The 18,001-nt window shown below is 37.7% G+C and overlaps 1 protein-coding gene across 3 annotated transcripts in view; it reads left to right on the forward strand.

Moving 5' to 3' along the window:
* ARID4B (AT-rich interaction domain 4B) overlaps positions 1–17,979 on the forward strand; it is an 88,644-nt gene extending 70,665 nt beyond the window's left edge. For 2 of the 3 annotated variants that reach the window (XM_064413807.1, XM_064413808.1), the window contains 7 exons: positions 5,312–5,396; positions 6,140–6,332; positions 7,791–8,999; positions 10,851–10,961; positions 13,243–13,458; positions 15,269–15,415; positions 15,999–17,769. In XM_064413807.1, the coding sequence (XP_064269877.1) occupies positions 5,312–5,396; positions 6,140–6,332; positions 7,791–8,999; positions 10,851–10,961; positions 13,243–13,458; positions 15,269–15,415; positions 15,999–16,129 (2,092 nt within the window). In that variant the 3' untranslated portion in view covers positions 16,130–17,769. Of the gene's footprint in view, positions 1–5,311; positions 5,397–6,139; positions 6,333–7,790; positions 9,000–10,850; positions 10,962–13,242; positions 13,459–15,268; positions 15,416–15,998; positions 17,770–17,954 lie in introns of those variants that run through there. The other variant, XM_064413806.1, reaches the window with a different exon arrangement.
* Positions 17,980–18,001: the final 22 nt, after the last annotated feature.

Below are 18,001 nucleotides of genomic sequence, written 5' to 3' on the forward strand. Positions count from 1 at the left end.
GGTACCGATCTTCTGTAGAATTTTGATCTACATTGATCTACAGGAATAGGATCTGACATAAACTGTCTTCAGGCAACGTCTGTAAGCATAGTGGGCTGTGAAGTCAAGAGATGAGGGGAGAGCAGCCTGCTCAAGGTGGGAGCTGGGGTTTGACTTGCGTTCTGGTCTGGTTCTTATTGAGAGGACTCCCTTGGAGTGCAATTTGCTGAAATTTTCATCCTACTCACTGAAGACTACTGTGTGTACCATTCCAAGAGGTTTCTTGCTTTTAAACTCTTGTTTTGGAATTCACCTGTAAGCATAGAAGTTATTTTTCTTTTGGAGCAAATACCATGCTGTTAGCCGTGCTGTGAGGTGAGATGATCAGAATTTTGCTTGAGCAGTACTGCTTCAAATCTGAAGAAATGAGAAGTCAGAAATGAGTCTTCTTCACCTTGGAGATTCCAGCACCCCAGTTCTTAAAGGAGAAATCAAGATTCTAAATGTTTAATGCTGCATTTTAAGCAAATCTGCAGATTGATGCCAGAGGCATTATTTGTGTTATTAGGGTATGTTTGACAATAAAAACATTTTTAGTTAACTTGAACTCATTTGAGAAGTAAGGAGTGTTGATTGTTTGGTCTTTCTGGCAGCAGGACTTGAGTTTATATTTTTACCTGGTGTTTCAAAAGAGCCCTCTGAAAAGGTTTGAGGGGGGGGAGTAGGATTCTTCACTGAAAAATACATCCGTGATTGAGATTTAGCTGTGGGACTGTGCATGGACTCTGCTAAATGCGGCTAATTTTTTTCATACATGTAAAATTACTTAGGTTTATGGATTTGACAGATAGTGTGTAAGCCTCAGCTTTAGCCAGCATCTAAATACTTTGACAGTTTAGTATTGTGAAGACTAGTCTTGTAGGCTGTAACAGCTTGATTTGGCTTTCAGTCAGTGACAACCTGGAAAAGCAACTGCCTTAGTTGGGTAGGAAGCAATTCCGTCTCCTCCTTATTCATTGTAGATTACTTAGCAGGGACAAGTACTGTATGTGCAGTACAGAGGGTGTACTGAACTAGGATTTGCTAATCATCCAGGGTTTTTTTAATTCTGTCATTCTTCTGCTCCTTAAAATTTGACTTGCCCATTTCCCCTTTCAATCAGGTATACCATTTAATGGCCTGTTCTTTAAACTATAACTTGGAGCAGAAATCCTAAATAGCTACTAACCGTTCTTATCACAAGGTAATTTCAGTATCAGTCTGGAATTCAGGATAACTGTTTGTGTGGGCATGCTCACATTCCTTAGGGTACTTGGAATGATGTTTGGTAAACTTGGTACTCATCGTCATTAGTTGGGTTTGTTGTTTTTTTTTAATGCTCTGGAGCAGTGACATTACGAACTGTGGAATTTTTTTTTTTGTTCTAAAGAGTAAATAGAAAGTGGAGAAGCTGTACAGCATTATGCTAAAGGATCTTGTTGTTACCTCCTGAGATTGAGGTGATGTGTGTCTCTGATAAAGATCTCTGAATGGTAGTGTTCAGTGGAGCCTGACTTGTAGTCAAAGGGAATGGTAGAAATCTCTACCCTGTTAGAGGCACCTATTTATGTTACCACATGTTAACTAGAAAAAGCAGAGAAACTTCTTCTGACAGACCAGTGATGTTCTGAATAATGTGTAATTCATACATACTTGTTTTGTGTGTAACTAAAACTTCTTTGGGGCCTATGATGCCAGTTCCTCTGTTGTCATTTTAATCTTCAGCTCCCAGTGCAAAGAACAGTTAGTTCATTGTGTTTTTGAGGTGACTTTCTTCTGCAGTGTATTCCCAGTAATTAGAGGGTGCATATTTAAAAAGCATTTAGATTGATGAAACTGTGTGTCATTATGGTACCACATCACAAGACATGTTATTCTTGAATATTTCAGTTGTTTAAAGCTAAGACTTAGTATTTTCAACACTTCTTTCCTTCAGAAATCTGCATGTGAAAATACTAATTTCTATGTTTTTTTAAGCATTATTTCATATACAAATTTTATACTTCACAGTCAAACACTGAAATTAAATGTGCAGCGAAATTTCTGGTCCTGGAGAGTAATGTATGTTATTAGGAGGCAGGGGAGAGATTATTAAAAAAAAAGAAAAAAAAAAAGAAATCAGGCAAGCTAGAATCCCCATCTAATATCCCAGTATTTGAGTATCAGACTAGTTTTTCTCCTTTCTTTGATTACAGAAAAAAAAAAAAATTCTCCTTTTTTAGCAGCTACAGATAGTATACTGGACCTTTTCAGTGAATTTGCCAAGGCTTGCTAACTCCTTGAGGTTACATGTCGTTGTGAGAAAAGTGCTACCTTTGCTAGCATATATCTAGTCTGGATGAGTATGCTTCTTTCCTTGTTTCTCCTCTAGTATTTCCTCTAGTGTGGAAGATTGACTGTGCAGTCTCTGAGAGTATGTTGTGGTGCATTTTATCTTGCAAGTAGTGCCTGTGAATGTATTAGTATCAGTACATACTCTGATGCAAGGTCCTCTTCTTTGTCTTCATTTTGGTAAAGGCAAGGGGATTTTCTTTATGAAAGTGTTCCAGGTCTTCATATGAAACCTAGTTTAAAAAATAAGTAAATAATAATTCCTTATTAAACCCCCCATCTTGATTTTCAAAGAAATCTGTGGTATCTCTTTTAGGAGCAGCTCTCCATATTACCTCTTTCTTCTCCACTCTCATCTGCTCACTTCAGGGTGGTGAAGCTAGTACATGTGAAAGACAGCACTGCAGTAAAACAACCCAGGTCCTCTGAAAGTTCATGCTTCTTGTAATGAGAGCTGCAGAACTTTTTTGATAATATTTTTGGATTATTTTTGTTTTGTGAACAGACTGTCCCCAAAGTAAGATTAGTGATGAAGTAAGTGTTCATATGTTAGCAGGTGCAGTTCTAGAAAGAGGCTCTAGTCTGAGTCACACACCCCATTTTAGATGCAGCTTTCAGGGTGCTTCTCTGTCTTGCAGGGGAGGAGAATGTAATTTAGGGTCAGGTTGTCAACTGTGGCTTGGAATATATCTTTTTTTGCAAGATTTGTTTGAGCCTCGGGTCCAGCTGTCCCAGGTTTAGGCAAACCATTTGCATCAGATACGTGAGTAGTGAAAGGAGCTGTGTGATGCAAAGGAGTGAAGTATGGGGCAGCTGAGTCCCTGGAGAAGATGGGAGATTTCTGTGGCCTCCTCACAGGGTCAGCCTGCTGTTTTGGATGCAGTCAGGAGTAAAGCAGAAATGCTCTGGCCAGGAACTGTGACTGTCACACACTAGTGTTCCAATTTGTGTTCCTTGAGATGAGGGCTTGCATGACCACCGTTTCTAGTCCGTGATGTTTAGGACTCTGTGGTAGGGACAGGTGTTCTCTTCAGATTCTGCACCTCTCTCCTTTGGTTCAGTGTGCCCCCATGTCTGTCAGCTCTTGCCCCAACAGGCACTGCAGTTGCTGGGAATCTCAGACAGTGTGGGCTGTGCACAGACTTTGCATAGGAGGAAGATTAATTTCTTATTTGAGATGCATAAGAATGAGTGAATACAAATTTGGTATTCTAGCAGTGTGTTGAGGCAGAAAGGACACTGTCAGAATCCTCACTTTTTACCATGTGTTTGTCAGGTCCTAGTGCTGTTTTCCTGCATGTATTTAGATCTAATAAAATACTCCTGCATTTCTCTGGGTCACAAAGTCCATTTGGCAGGCACTTCATGGTATGCCTTGTGCAAAACATGTCTTTGTCTTGAAGAAAGATTGCTTCAAATAGGGTTTCCCACAATCTCACAGAATATGGGATTTTTCTATATGAGCAAGTACTCTGCAGAATTGTATTTCAGTTTTGAACCTGTTTACTGACATTTCACTTGGTAATGACAGTGTAATAGTACAGTAATAGACAGTGGTGTCTATTAATAATAATAATAGTAATAGACAGTGGTGTCTGCAGCAGTGTATGCAGTCTTGGTATATCATAGTCTGCATGGTCTGCTGTGAGATTTTTTGGTTTTTATTGTCAGATGGAGGTGAAAAAGCAGAATAAATTGTTTTGGAAAGCTGTTTTTCAGACTGCTGCTATTTCATTTTTCACTGTATTATTATGTGACATTTAAGTTAGTAGAATATAGTATTTAGCGTCTGAAATCCCTTGTATAGATCATAAATCATAATGCGTAGGAAAGCAAGTTGGAAACTTGCATGTTTTTCCCTAAATAATTTTAATTTATGTCAATATTGTGAATATGATTGACAGTGGTTGCAAAGAAGCTGCATTAGGACTGTGTCAGTAGTCATATATCAAAATTATGATCAAGTAAGCAAAGCTAGAAAGCCAGCATGGTGATTGTGCTTAACTCCATATTGTACAAGTTTTTTTGAAGAGTGTGGTTTTGGGTTTTTGAAGTTGAGTTTTTCCCCTCTTTTTTCATCTTTACTTGGTGGGGATCAGAATTTGTTTGTATGTGCATTCAGGTCAAAGTTAGTACCAGCAAATTTTTAACTGAACTATTTCTCATGCATATGGTTCTTGAATTTACAGTTTAAGTAGTAAAGCAGCTTATTGTTACTGGGAGGGGAAAAAAATATTTAAATTACTCTTGACTTTTTCAGAAATACACAATCTGGCAAGCACAGTACCACAGTTGCAGTATATTCTTACTAAGAATGTACTTCTTTGGTCTTGAATTTATACTTAACAGGTCCAGTCTTGAATAACAAGATGCCTGTTGTTAATATCTTGGTGCTATTTAGTATTTTTTTGTCATGTATCAGTCTGATACTAAGTGGAAACCTTTAACAGAAGAGGAACTGAAAAATGTCTCTGTGAAGTCAGTGACTCAAAGCTGGTGACTCTGAAGCTGCTTACCCACTCCAGATAACTCTTTGCAGTCACTTGGGATCGAAAGAGTTTATTTTTATTAACTGGTCACATTTTATGTAGTTGAAAGGATTTATTTTATGGTTATTTTAATTTATTGTTAAGGTTTTACAGTGTATAAATAGGAAGTATAGTTTTTAGTGGTCTGTACAGATTTCTCATTCAGGTAGTTTGTCTGACCTGCTTACATGGATTTCTGCTGTTCTGTGCAGAATGGAAAATAGGTTTTGCATTTACCCCTCAGTGTAAAAAGATGTTAATCCTCTGAACCTTAGCTGAAACCTCACAGACTTGAGAATTCCACAAATTACTCGATTCAATTCCAATTCTGTTTTTATATGGCTACTAATTCTCTTTTTCCTCAGTTAAATTTCTACTGTGATGTGATTATCTGCTTAAAACAATAAATGTGTACTATTTCTCTTTCTGTTTAGGTATGATGAGTGGATAAAGGCAGACAAGATAGTGAGACCAGCTGATAAAAATGTACCAAAAATTAAGCATCGAAAGAAAATAAAGGTAGTTTTTCTCCCTTTTCTCTCTTGTTGCTCCCTGTGTTGGTTTGATACATAGTTAAGTGATCCCTGCCTCCCTTCCTGACCTTTTGATTGGCCTACAAATGCTTATCAGGTAAAGCAACTTCATAGCCTTTTAAACATGAACTCTTTTCATCATGGGTTTGCCTTTTCTCTTTGAGGTGAGATGGGGAAGCTTCTCTTTGCTTCTTTCCTGATTTTTTAATTAAATGTATGTAGTCATTTACAGAAATCAAATGAGAAAGATACAGATTATTGTCTGTTGGGAACCGGTTTGAGGGGGGTGAAATTTGAGATCTCTCTGATTCTACAGTTCAAATCTATGGACTAGTCCATGTGCATAGGACTCTGTAATTTTATTGCCATGATTTTTTTCAAAATTAATTCTTCCACAACTGATATTTAGGCTTAGATGATGACATATTTCTTGAATAGTAGGCTGCAAGGCAGCTTTTCCTTCTGCCACTGCTGAGCCTGGCATCCTGCAGTGCCACTTCTCCTCGAGCACTGGGTGTATTTGTTTTCCCATTTGTTTTAGTGTTGACAAAGTCCCTGTCTTGAATAGAAAGGCCTTGTCATAAATCGTAGAAGGTTTGTAGTCCTTGAAGCAAAGAGGAGAGTTTTCCTCTACAGACTGAATGTTTAAGATAACTGTAAGCATTGTTTAATTGTAATCCATTATGTGTCCTCTAATGAGAAGAGTTTTTGTATCTTTTTTTCACCTAGAATAAAACTGACAGAGAGAAGGAAGAGAAATATTCTCCTAAACCTTGTAAATTGCGACGTTTGTCAAAACCCCCCTTTCACACCAGCACATCACCAGAGACTGGGTCCAAACTTGACAGCACTGAAGCCAAAAATACTGAACAAGCTCCAGTTAAATCAATAGAAATTACTTCTATCATTAATGGGCTACAAGGTATTGTACTTTAAAGTTTTTTCTAATTTTGTAAATGGCCTTTAAACAGGAGTAAATGACAATGTAGAATAACTGATGCAATAAATGCTTGAGTCTGTCTGGCTAATTATAACAGAAATAACCTGGACAAAAGCAGTGTTGGCAGTTTCTGTGAATTCAGTGTGTTAACGGTTATTACATTTTGTGTTGCCGTCTTTTTTTGTTGTTTTTATTTGATATAGAGCAAAGCATTTTTGCTTCCTATCTAATCTGGTAATTTGTCAAGTTTTAATTTTTGATCTACCTAAGCTATAGGACCCGTTATTCATACCTGCATGTCTGTTGCTAGCACTGTGTTCTCCTGCCCACACATTTACAGCAGCATTTTAATACCTACTCGCTTCTCTTCATTCTTAGTTTACAGCATGCTTCCAGAGAAGGAAATCATGCATGGGATAGGTAGTTTGGGTAACCACAAACTTTTGTGGAAGCTGCATTCCATCTTATTTGACACTGGCCACTGGGTTCCAAAACTGTTGGCAGAATAACAGTCAACATAATCTATAATGCTTCATTTCCTTAGGAAATAAGAAACAAAACAAAACAAACCCCCCCCCCCCAAAAAAAAAAACCAAACAAACAATTAGCAATTACACTATTATTAGTATGATAATTAATCTGTAATTAACTTTACAAATCAAGGAGTTACACACATATATATATGTGTTATATGTATATATATGTGTGTGTGTGTATGTATATATATATTTTTTTTTTAGCCAATTCCTGTTCTCTTTGAATCTGTATCTTTTCACACTGAATGAGATTGCTGTTGATTCCTTAGGGATTATATATCTTTGTTTATCTCTTGGTTTCTTTGTGACCCTGAATTTTCTTGCAGTTGTCCTACATTCTTCTTGTCTGTTTGTTTCCCTAACTGCTTTTCTTTATTGCTTTCACTTCCTTTTTTCCAGGCTGGTCATCAGATTGCTTGGTTAGTTTGTTAGACAGTATCCAATGCATGTGGTGTTGTTCTGTCCTTTAGACTCTGGATTTTTCAGGGAAAATGATGTCTTTGTTATGAGCTTTGGAAAAAATGCAGATAATGGTAGTATCTGTCACCCATAAGAAATATGTAAGGGCATCTTTTAGTTACTGGTTTGGGTGCAGAAGTTTGTATTTTATGGGTTAATGCATGCTATGCTTTCTCTACCTGTTCAGAAATTCCTGGAGATGTACTGTATAACAGAGAATCTTCCTAGTTTCTAATCTAGCCTTTTGAGCTCTTCAGGAGGTACCATTTAAGAGAGAGACTGCTAGAGATCCCTGTAGCATGTCTTCCTATCTGTACAGTTTTCTTTAGTGTTTTTTTTTGTTTGTTTGTTTGTTTTTGTGGTTTTTCAATAATTCTTTGTAATCAGAATCAAGACAAACTTTTCTTGTTTTGTTTTTGTTTTGTTTGGATTTATTTTCAATTAGCTTCTGAAAGTTCTGATGATAGTGAGCAAGAAGATGACCAAAGTGCCCCAAATGTTCATGCTGATGGCAAGGAGGAATCTCAGCCCGACGCCGTAAGCCAAGATAAAAATGAACTCCGTCTAAAAGAACAGAGCGGTTCATCCCTCCCAGAAGAAACTAAAGCTCTTACAGATGGAGTGGTGCCCAAGTCTGTATCCAAGTCTCCTGAAAGATTGCGGAAAGAGATGGAAGAGTTATCTGAAGATAGTGACTCAGATGGAGAAGACGAAGCCACAAAGAAGAGAAAGGATGGAAAGAAGGAGATTGTGGATAAAACAGCAAAACCACAAGTGAAGCGTGGTAAACGAAGACACTGTGTTGCAGAGGAGTCCTTAAAGACTGTGTCACCTAATAGAAAGGATGAGAAGTCCAAAAACAAAGATTCCCTTAGTTTAGAAAACAGCAGTAACAGCTCCTCGGATGAAGATGAGGAAGACAAATCTAAACTGAAAATCACTCCAACAAAAAAGTACAATGGACTAGAGGAGAAAAGGAAATCTTTACGAACAAGTACTTTCTACTCGGGATTTTCTGAAGTGGGAGAGAAAAGAATAAAGCTTCTAAACAACTCTGATGAAAGACTCCAGAACACCAGAGCAAAGGATCGAAAAGATGTGTGGTCAAGTATCCAAGGCCAGTGGCCGAAGAAAACGCTGAAGGAGCTGTTCTCAGACTCTGATACTGAGGCTGCTGCTTCTCCTCCACACGCTGCTCCTGAGGATACTGTGGCAGAGGAGCAGCTTCAGACTCTTGCAGAAGAAGGCATTTCTTTGCCTAACTGTGAACTTGAAAAATCTTTGCCAGCAAGTGTGGATGTTAAACCTGTTGAGGAAAAACCGACTGAAGTGGGTGAGAAGAAAGTTGAATTTCCAAGCAGCGGCAGCAATTCAGTGCTAAATACGCCTCCTACAACTCCTGAGTCACCTTCCTCTGTAACTGTGACAGAGTCCAGTAGGCATCAGTCCAGTGTCACTGTCTCTGAGACACTGCCACCAAATCAAGAAGAGATACGAAGCATCAAAAGTGAAACAGATAGCACAATAGAGGTGGACAGTGTGGCAGGGGAGCTGCAAGACCTCCAGTCTGAGGGAAATATTTCTCCAACAGGTTTTGATGCCAGCGTCAGCTCCAGTAGTAGTAATCAACCAGAGCCAGAGCATGCTGAAAAAGGTAAAGGAAAGGGTAAACAAAGCTGTCTCCAACCTAACCAGCTCTTATTTCTAACATTGCTGATGTGTTTTCATTCTGTTTTGATTATGGTGCAGGGAAGTTAGTTGTTGCAGGAAGTAGTAGCCTGCTGTCCATTTCATATACCTGTGTGGAATGGCATAATCATCTTGTGAGTAAAATGTCATCTGCCAGCAAGTTTATTGGCTTTTCGTTTGAAATTGTCGTGGTTTCACTGAGGGACAAAGGATAAAAGAATGAAGTTTATACTGGATATGGTAAAAAAAGCCCAAAGCAAACTGTAATAGCTTGTGTAAGGAACATTCATTGTAGCAAGATGGAAGCATTTCCAGCACAGTCCTTAGAAGCAGGAGATGCTTTTCTTGCATAACATTTGATTCTCTGTAAGTTTTTTGTTTTGGAGGGAGACTGCCCTCTTGCTGCTAGGGTGCTTAGGCAGTCATTTCTAATTTGTATTTTTCTAGAACATTAACTTCATAAGGTTCAGGTCAAGCTGATCAAAGCATTGACCTTTTCAGCTATGTTTCACTTTCATATGTGATTTTTTGGATTGAAGTTCCTTTTCTAAAGCCATGAGAGAGTGGGGGATAATAAAGACTTGTGCACATGATGTCGCTGTACTGCTGCCTGCTTTTTAACTGCTGGCAAGGCAAGATCCAAAAGCTTTTTTCTGAAAGTCACTGGCTGTTTTGCAGTTCATCAAAAGTACATCTACTTTCACTGTGTTGTAGTGGCTAAAAATTATGAACACAAAGGAAGAAAATACATTTTTTTATACAAACCTGAGACAGAAGTGGGTTTCTTAGCTCAGTAGATTTTGGCTAGCAATTAGCTATTTCTTTTTTAAATGTCCTTAAAGGTGTGTTACCTTCAGTGTCCTGTTGAAAATGATCTTCTGAAACTATGCAACAAAATGTGTTTCCTTAAAGGGGAGAGAATTTGGAAGAGGTCAATAGGTACCTCTTGATAACTATACCTCTGTTGCTTTGCTAATTAAAGCTGTGTAGGTTTGCTGTGTAAGTTGCTTGGGAGTTTTTATGTTGCCACTTGAAAGAAGTTTTACACAGTTTTAAAAAAGCATTTTTACATGCATTGGACTTTAAGTTCTTCTCTGCTTTTGTCAGCATGTTGCCTGTTTCAGAAAATTAGTTTCCTTAACTTAAATTGTTTTATTCAGGGGGTCATTTTTAGTCTATAAGTCACACGGTTGCGCAACAACATTTGAAGACGTTCTAAAACTCTTTTAGCAGGTGTATTAAAATCCTTCCATGTTCCTTTTCAACTTTTTCCCCTTGTAGTCACAAATGTCAGTAGAATTTTCTCTTGTTTGCCTTTCTTTCCTTGTTGGTTTTTTTTTTGTTTTTTTTAACATTATCTATGATCTTTTATAACACCTTTAGTCAATGTAATTACTGATCATGGATTAGGACTTTGTTTTTTTTTTCTCACAGCTTGCAAGTACAGCAAACTTTTAAAAATATTTTTTAGTCCCAGTAGGTCTTGATAACTTTTTTAATAAATGTATTCTTATTTAATTTGCAGTACTAAAAATAGTAAACCCATGTGGTTCAAGAGAAATTCTGGTGATGAATATGGGAAAGTAATTTGTAATCATCATACATGTGTACTCTGTGCAAAGAAACTTCGTCTACCTTCCATTGTCTTTCACCTCCTCTTGTCAATATAAGTAGAAAGCTGAGCTGCATTAAGGATAGGCAGGAACAGTTGAATTGTTGTCTACAAACTTAAGCTTTGAAGTGTTTTGTGGGAGGAGTGCAAGCATTTATTTAATTTCGGTTTCTTTTTTTTTTTTTTTCCTTTTCCCAATTATAGTCTGTACAGGCCAAAAAAGACTTAAAGATGCTCAGGGAGGAGGCAGCTCCTCAAAAAAGCAGAAAAGAAGCCACAAAACATCTGTGAGCAACAAAAAGAAGAGTAAGACTAGTAAGTACAGCTTAATGTGAAATAAAAGGTGTGAAACCAGCATGTCATTTGTTCAACTGATTGCAGGAGATGAAGTCTGTTAATAAAAAATGCATTAGGACAAAATGTTCTCATTAGGGTATTCTTAACACTGTTTAAATGAGGAAATTGCTCTACCTAAACACCAGTATTTTTAAATGGCTTGTATTATTTCTGGGCCTATTTCTAAGAGCTCCTTAATATTTTGTAATTCAGGAAAACCAAGAAGAATGAGTATTTCACACATGGCAGAATTGAGGCAGGTATCTCTGTATCATGATAGCTGCCTGCTTTAGAGGGAGACTGGGACCAGAAGGAAATTATACTCTGTATTTTCTGCAAGATGAGTTTTTGGAGGTTAATATCTCTACCCTGTAGCAAATGTGAGAATAATTCCAGAAGAATATAGATCCTTGTTTTCTTCCTGTGCTGTCTGTTACATCTACAGTAAATAATGCAGCTTTTGCAGTTTTTTGTAGTTGCAGAAGCTCATTGGAATAGAAACCACAGTACTGGGTTAGGGAAGCCTAATAAAGGCAGAGGTGTGTTAGGGGTCATATGTACAGGTGTTTGGGAGACAGCACGATCAATTACTGCTACATTTCACTGTTAATAAAAAAATACCAGGAAGCAGCTAGAGACTGAAGCCTGGAGGATAACCGTAAAAAATGGAGTTAAAGCAAGGATAAAAAGCATATACCATGCCTTTTTTCCTCTCTCTTCCCCAGCTTCCCTCCCCTCTTTCTATTAACAGCTTTACTAAAAGTCTGTACTTGCTAGTCTGGTATTTGCTTTCACCCCACCTGTCCTTCATTTTAATTGATCTCCTCTTTATATTTTCTCATCCTTTTTAGTTCCATTTCACTGGTCTCTTCCTTTCATAATCTCTATTCCTACCCTCACCCCAGAAATTAAAGTAACAAAACATACTGAATTTGCAGAACAAATGCACCATTTTTAGCCTTGCCTTTATTCCCTTGGATTTGGTGAATTTACCCATTTTTCTCAACTTATGTCTTCATTAGGGTGTGAAACTTCAAAGCAATTACCACACAGTCCTTGGTGTGTGCTCTTTTTGTTAGACTTCAGGCACTACTGGATGTAATAAGGAAAATGAATAGATAAAATGTGATTCAGCTGAAAGCAAAAAAAAAAAAAAGCTTTTGGCAAAATTCCACTGTGTCTGTTAAACTGCTTTTGTGGCAGCTTCATCTCTTGCCTTTGCATTAAACCAATAGCAACAAGCAGCTGGCCAAGCTCTTGCACACTACATGTCTTGGGTATTCAGTTTCTCCTGTGTAGATCACCAGATCATAAAGGCCAAAAGGTTCAGGGCTTATTTTGTCATCACCTGGGGCAGGTACAACTGAGGCATACATTTTTCTTAATAAATACAAAATCAATGTGTTTTTAAAAACAACTCTTAACAATTGAGGCTCTGCAGATTTCCTAGACATTTTATTCCACTGCTTTGCTAGCCTTGTGTTAAATTACAGTCGCTTGTGCCTGCTTTCACCTCAGTTTTATTTTAGTAATGCTAAAAAACTTCAGCCTTTCAATCATTATTCATAAATCTTGTCTTTTAGACTTCTTGTCTTTATTTTGTTACTCTCATTTGAGTGGCTTTATTAAAAACCTGTGTTCAGTTCAGCCTGTTCCTTTAAAGTTTTTTCAGGATGAGGTAAAGTTCTACTGTTTTGGGTCAGCAAAATATCTTTTTCCAAAATTAAAAAATTGTATTATCATGTCTGAGAAATGTGTAGTGTATATCACAGATGTTCATATTATTGATAATGATTCTAGTAGAGGAAAATTAAAATAAAGGTGACATAAGGCTAAGGAAAGACTGTGTTTGCTCTGGTTTCTGCTATACATGTCCTAAAAATACAGTCAAAGGTCTATATGTTAGCTCTAAAATGGGATAGAGGTTTATATATTGAATACTGCATTAGAAATTGATGTCAGAAAGAGATGAACAGGAGATGGACCATAACAGTCAATCTTGTGAACTCTTAGAAAAAGTACAGCCCCATGAGCAGGCAGATGTTGTTCATTTTATCCCCATTATATATCTGGTTTATGCTTCAGTGATGCAAAGGGCATCAAGCCAAGCTGTTACACCAGGATGGATTCTGGTGTTTTAAAGTAAAGGATTTGGGTCAAATAAATTCCCATTGTATGAAAATGAGCACAGAGGTTGCTTCTGACAGGCACTAATTTAGTTAGGGCTGTGTTTCATAACAATGTCTTCTTGTTTCTTCAGCAAACAGCAGCGACAGTGATGAACTATCTGCTGGTGAAAGTGTGTCCAAGTCCCAGGCAGCAAAATCAGTTTCTACTGGTATGAAATCTCACCAAACCAAATCACTCACAAGAACACAGTCTCCAGGAAAATGTGGTAAAAATGGAGAGAAGGAATCTGATCTCAAAGAACAGAATAATCGTTTGCCCAAAGTTTACAAGTGGAGTTTTCAAATGTGTAAGTATATTCTTGAAAACACACCTAGTGTCATCTTGTGGCATAGTGTAAAAAGGCTTTTTGAATGTTCTGTATTTTGGCTTTCGTGTTTTCTTCCTGAATTTGTTGAATGTTATGATAAATCCTCATTAAAAAAAAAAAGGTGGGTTTTTTTTGTGTGTGTGTGGTTGGTTTTTTTTGTTTGTTTGGTTGGTTGGTTTGTTTGGTTTTTTTTTTACAATTGTAGCATAGGGAACTCCCTATGTCACACTCTTCCAGGACTGTTTTTAGATCTGGCTCCTGAGCTGCCTGGCTGTTTTTGTTGTGCTGTGCATACCTGTCACTCTGGCATGAACATTATCTGCTCTGTGTGCTTCTTCTGTTGATAATTCCTTGCTGTTTTACTCCTCATTCTCTAGTTCTTGTTCAGATGCTTAGGTGATTGATTTGTAATTTTTTCCCCATCCATTTTGCATTACTGAATCAGCACTTATTTGCTGTTTCTAGGATTAAGAACTTCCACTCTGTTTGTTTCAGTCAAGCTACTGATCCAGCTAGGGGTGGGCAGTGTGGAAAGGACCCTGCCTAACCCTATCTGAAAAACCCTATCTGACCCTCTCTGCCTGCCTGTCTGAAAAACAGATCAATGGTTTATTAATTCCCTCACATTAGTGTAATTTACCAACTGAATCTGACTTTGCTGTTTTGGGTTTATTTTTGTTTATTTCCTCCCCCAACCCTGAATGTCTATAGCATTAGTCTACTTTTAAATGTATTTTTTCCCAGTGGTTCTTCACAATCAAGTTACATTCTGGTGCTCTTCAAAAGTATGCAATGTAAATGGTCTTTATTGTCACTTACTGCCCTGCTGAGATTCATTGAACACTTTCCTGGTGCAACACATTTGAAGGGCTTTTGTTCCCTTCTTTCTTTGTACCTTGGCTACACTCCACATGCTAAAGTTGCTTGGCAGAAGTTGGTCTGTGGAGTGCTCTTTGACACATGTCCTCTTGTAACTGAGTCAGACACTTGAGCTTTCCTCATTTTCCCACAGCCTCATATAGTTGTGACTTTTTGGTCCTTTGGTGCTGCAGTCATTGCAGGTTGATGTGTAGTGCATTTTGCACCTGACAATAGTTTAAATGATTCTTAAATGCTTTTGAATGGAATGTCTCCTGTGTGGCTTCCCTGAACTGAGCCAAGAGTTTCTCCTCCTGTGCTACCCACTGCTGTGTGCAATGTTTGTGCTGTGTGCACTGCTGTGGAGAGCTCCCAGCTGGAAACAGCCAGAGGGGCAGCTCCTGTGCTGGCCATGTCCAGCACGGTCATCCTGTATGGTTTTTCCTTATGGCACATGTGCCAGGGACTGCACCAGAACCACCCCACAACTGTGCACGTCCCTGTTGTAACCTGCTTGTTTTGTACCAAGACAAGTCAGGCAAGGCTGACCTTCCTGGTGTCTGGGGCCAAACTGAACTCCAGAAGTTCTGAAAGCAACAGGCTCAAAGCTAGTTCTGGCCCTGATGCTTTCATCTGTTGTCTTAATTTTTTTATCCTTTTCTTCCTGATGGGGAAGGGAATGCATCTTTTTTCCTCTCTCAGTTCCTTAAAAAGTCCCCAAAAAGCATATAGTGGTCTCTTGTAAAGAATAATAAAAAGTAAGCAAATTTGGTGTGATAAAGAGCAGCTGCTGCTGTTGTTGTTTCTTAGCGTTGCTGTCTGCTAGTTCAAAGCACATCACTGAGATTGGAGTACCTTCCACTTCACTGGCATCCAGAAGTGTTAGGAAATGCTTCAATACAATAATTAACAGAGATTGTTTAACTTGCAGCTGACTTGGAAAATCTGACTAGTGCCGAGCGCATAACAGTTCTCCAAGAAAAATTGCAAGAAATCAGGAAACATTACCTGTCCTTGAAATCTGAGGTGGCTTCCATTGACCGAAGAAGAAAGCGCTTAAAGAAAAAAGAGCGGGAAAGTAAGTGCTGGAAACTGAATTCTGCTTTTAGAGAGCTTACTTGCATGTTCTATTAAGGTACTGGGTAGTTTGCTGGGAGATGTGTGCCATTAGGAGTGTGGTTTTGTTTGGGTTTTGGGAGATGCTGTGTGCAAGTGTTTTATGACCATTAGAAGGATCAGACACCCAGTGACTGTGGAGAGGGAAGAGCGTTACCAGGGTGTGCAGTCTATTTAATGCTCTTGAGGCATAACTACTTCATACAGGAAAAGATATACAGAAAATAAACTTTTCTAAGCAATGAACAAAGGGTATGAAAAACTTGTAATTTTCTTCAAGTTACAGATAAATTTACTGTAGTGTTGCTCGTGGGCCTAGTTAGTGCTCTCCCCTTGGGATAAGGGTTTTTTTCCATGACTTTAAGGGAGACCAGTTAAACTGAGTGTTTCCTACACAAACCAGGCAGTTGAGACTGGTTTCTTTTCCATTGCAAGGCATTGGTTGCTGGAGTCAGTATGTACCAGTGCTTGCTGCTAAATAGGAAAACATGTTTATTGCTTGATTTATGAATCTCTATAATCTGTGTTTTCCTTTTCCTGTGCAGGTGCTGCTACTACATCATCTTCCTCCTCATCACCTTCCTCTAGTTCCATTACGGCTGCAGTTATGTTAACGTTAGCAGAACCATCTATGTCAAGTTCTTCACAGAATGGAATGTCAGTTGAGTGCAGGTGACAGCAGGACTTGCCAAAGCACTTTGCACTTAATGGCTGCTGAGGGCCACTCCTTTTTTTTTCCTTTTTTTTTTTTTTATACTGCACAGTGGCACAAAATTCAGACAAGCACTATTTTGTATTTAAAGTTGTTTCTTGACAAGCTAACTTTGCACTTAAGTGCACTTTTATGAAGAAAAAGTACAACAAACTGCTTTTCCTCAAGCAATAATTGTTTCCAACTTGTCTGGGAATTGTAAGTCTAGTGACTCGAAGGCCTTCCACTGTGGCAAATGGAGGCTGTTCACTGCCTGTAGAGACAGGACAATAAGTATGTAGTTGTTGGGGTGATCTAAATCAATGTGGTAAGGCTTACTGTATTCCCTGGTATTTTGTTAAAGCTGGAACATTTGATATTTTTCCATTTATTTATGACAAATATTGAAAATATTTTCATTTGTACAAGCTAATTGTTTTTTAACTGCTAAGTCACCTTATAGTGGCTTTAATTGTATACGTCAAGCACATCTATTCAAAACCTGCAGTTAGTAGGATGTCTGACATCAGTCCTGATAACCAAATATGAGGATTCCTTTTAAAAGAAAAAAAAAAGACTGACTAATGTTTACAGGTTTGAATTAGGCTTAAGTAGGTTACTCTGGGTTTTAAGAACCCATTAATTGGAATGAAACTACTGTACTTTGCCATTTTTCTATAAAACAGTATTTTTTTTTAATTTTGATAAAATACATTATGAAAAAGAAAGAAAATGGCTAACAAACTGTATTAAATCTTAATGTATAAAGATTGTATTCAGCCAGTTTAAAGTGTATATTTATTCATAATGGATTATAACAGGTATATTTTTGTGTTTTCTTGTAAATGTTTCTTTTCCCCTTAAAGCAACAAATATTTCATTTGTAATGCTTATTTTATTACGAGCTTCTAGGAGAGGACTTCAAGAGGGAGTAAGGTGTGAGGTTATAATTTGTGGTTGCTGATACCAACACTGCCACAAAAGGGTAGTTGTTTTTAAAATAACTAGCTAGCCGAGTGGTAGATGTTTAATTTTTTAAATGCCTTGTACAAATTCCAAAACCAACTTCAAAATGTTTTCACTTGTATTGATTTTATGTTGAATGGATCCCAAGCTCTCTCCTGTTAATTCTATACCTTTGTAAGACATTTGTATATTGCGGAAGTGTTCATTCAAGCTATTTAATACCTGGCACTGTTAATACACAGTACTTTATTGTACAGATTGTTTTACTGTTTTAATTGTAGTTCTGTGTACTTCTTTTGCCTGGGGAAATAGGGGCTGGCATGTTTTTCTTTGTTTTCTGGCAATACAACATGTAAGAATTTGAAGCATTTTGTTTGTAGATGCTAGAGTGTCAGAATCCTTTTCATTTGACTTTTCTAAGAAAAGCATTTTCAGTCTTCGTAGTGTGCGCTTAAGGTTATAACTGATTTTATTGAAAATGGTTTCAAAGTATTCAGAATTGTACAGGACTGTAAAAATTTGTTGACAGACATTGAAGGAAAAGCTTATAGAAAAAAGCTATAAAATATATATTAGGTTCTGCAGAAAATGGAGAGTTATGTAATATATTGTACAAATGTAAGCAAAGGCCTCTGAAATAAAATGCCATAGTTTGTGAATCCCTGATTTTGTTTCTAACAGTTTAATTAAGCAACTGTAGTGTGTTCATGAAAATTACATCAAGCTGCAGAATCAGTTTAGCAAATGATCTTTGGTGTCCTGTAATGGACATAGGTAAGGTAGAGCACGTGCATTTGCCTAATTTTCTTCTTAGTGATTAATTCAAATCCATCCTCTTTTTCAGCAGAAGGTGAAAGCACGGCCCATCATTAAGGCAGAGCCAGTTGAAAC

This window comes from Passer domesticus, chromosome 3, assembly GCF_036417665.1.
Source record: "Passer domesticus isolate bPasDom1 chromosome 3, bPasDom1.hap1, whole genome shotgun sequence".
Classification (NCBI taxonomy): Eukaryota; Metazoa; Chordata; class Aves; order Passeriformes; family Passeridae; genus Passer; species Passer domesticus.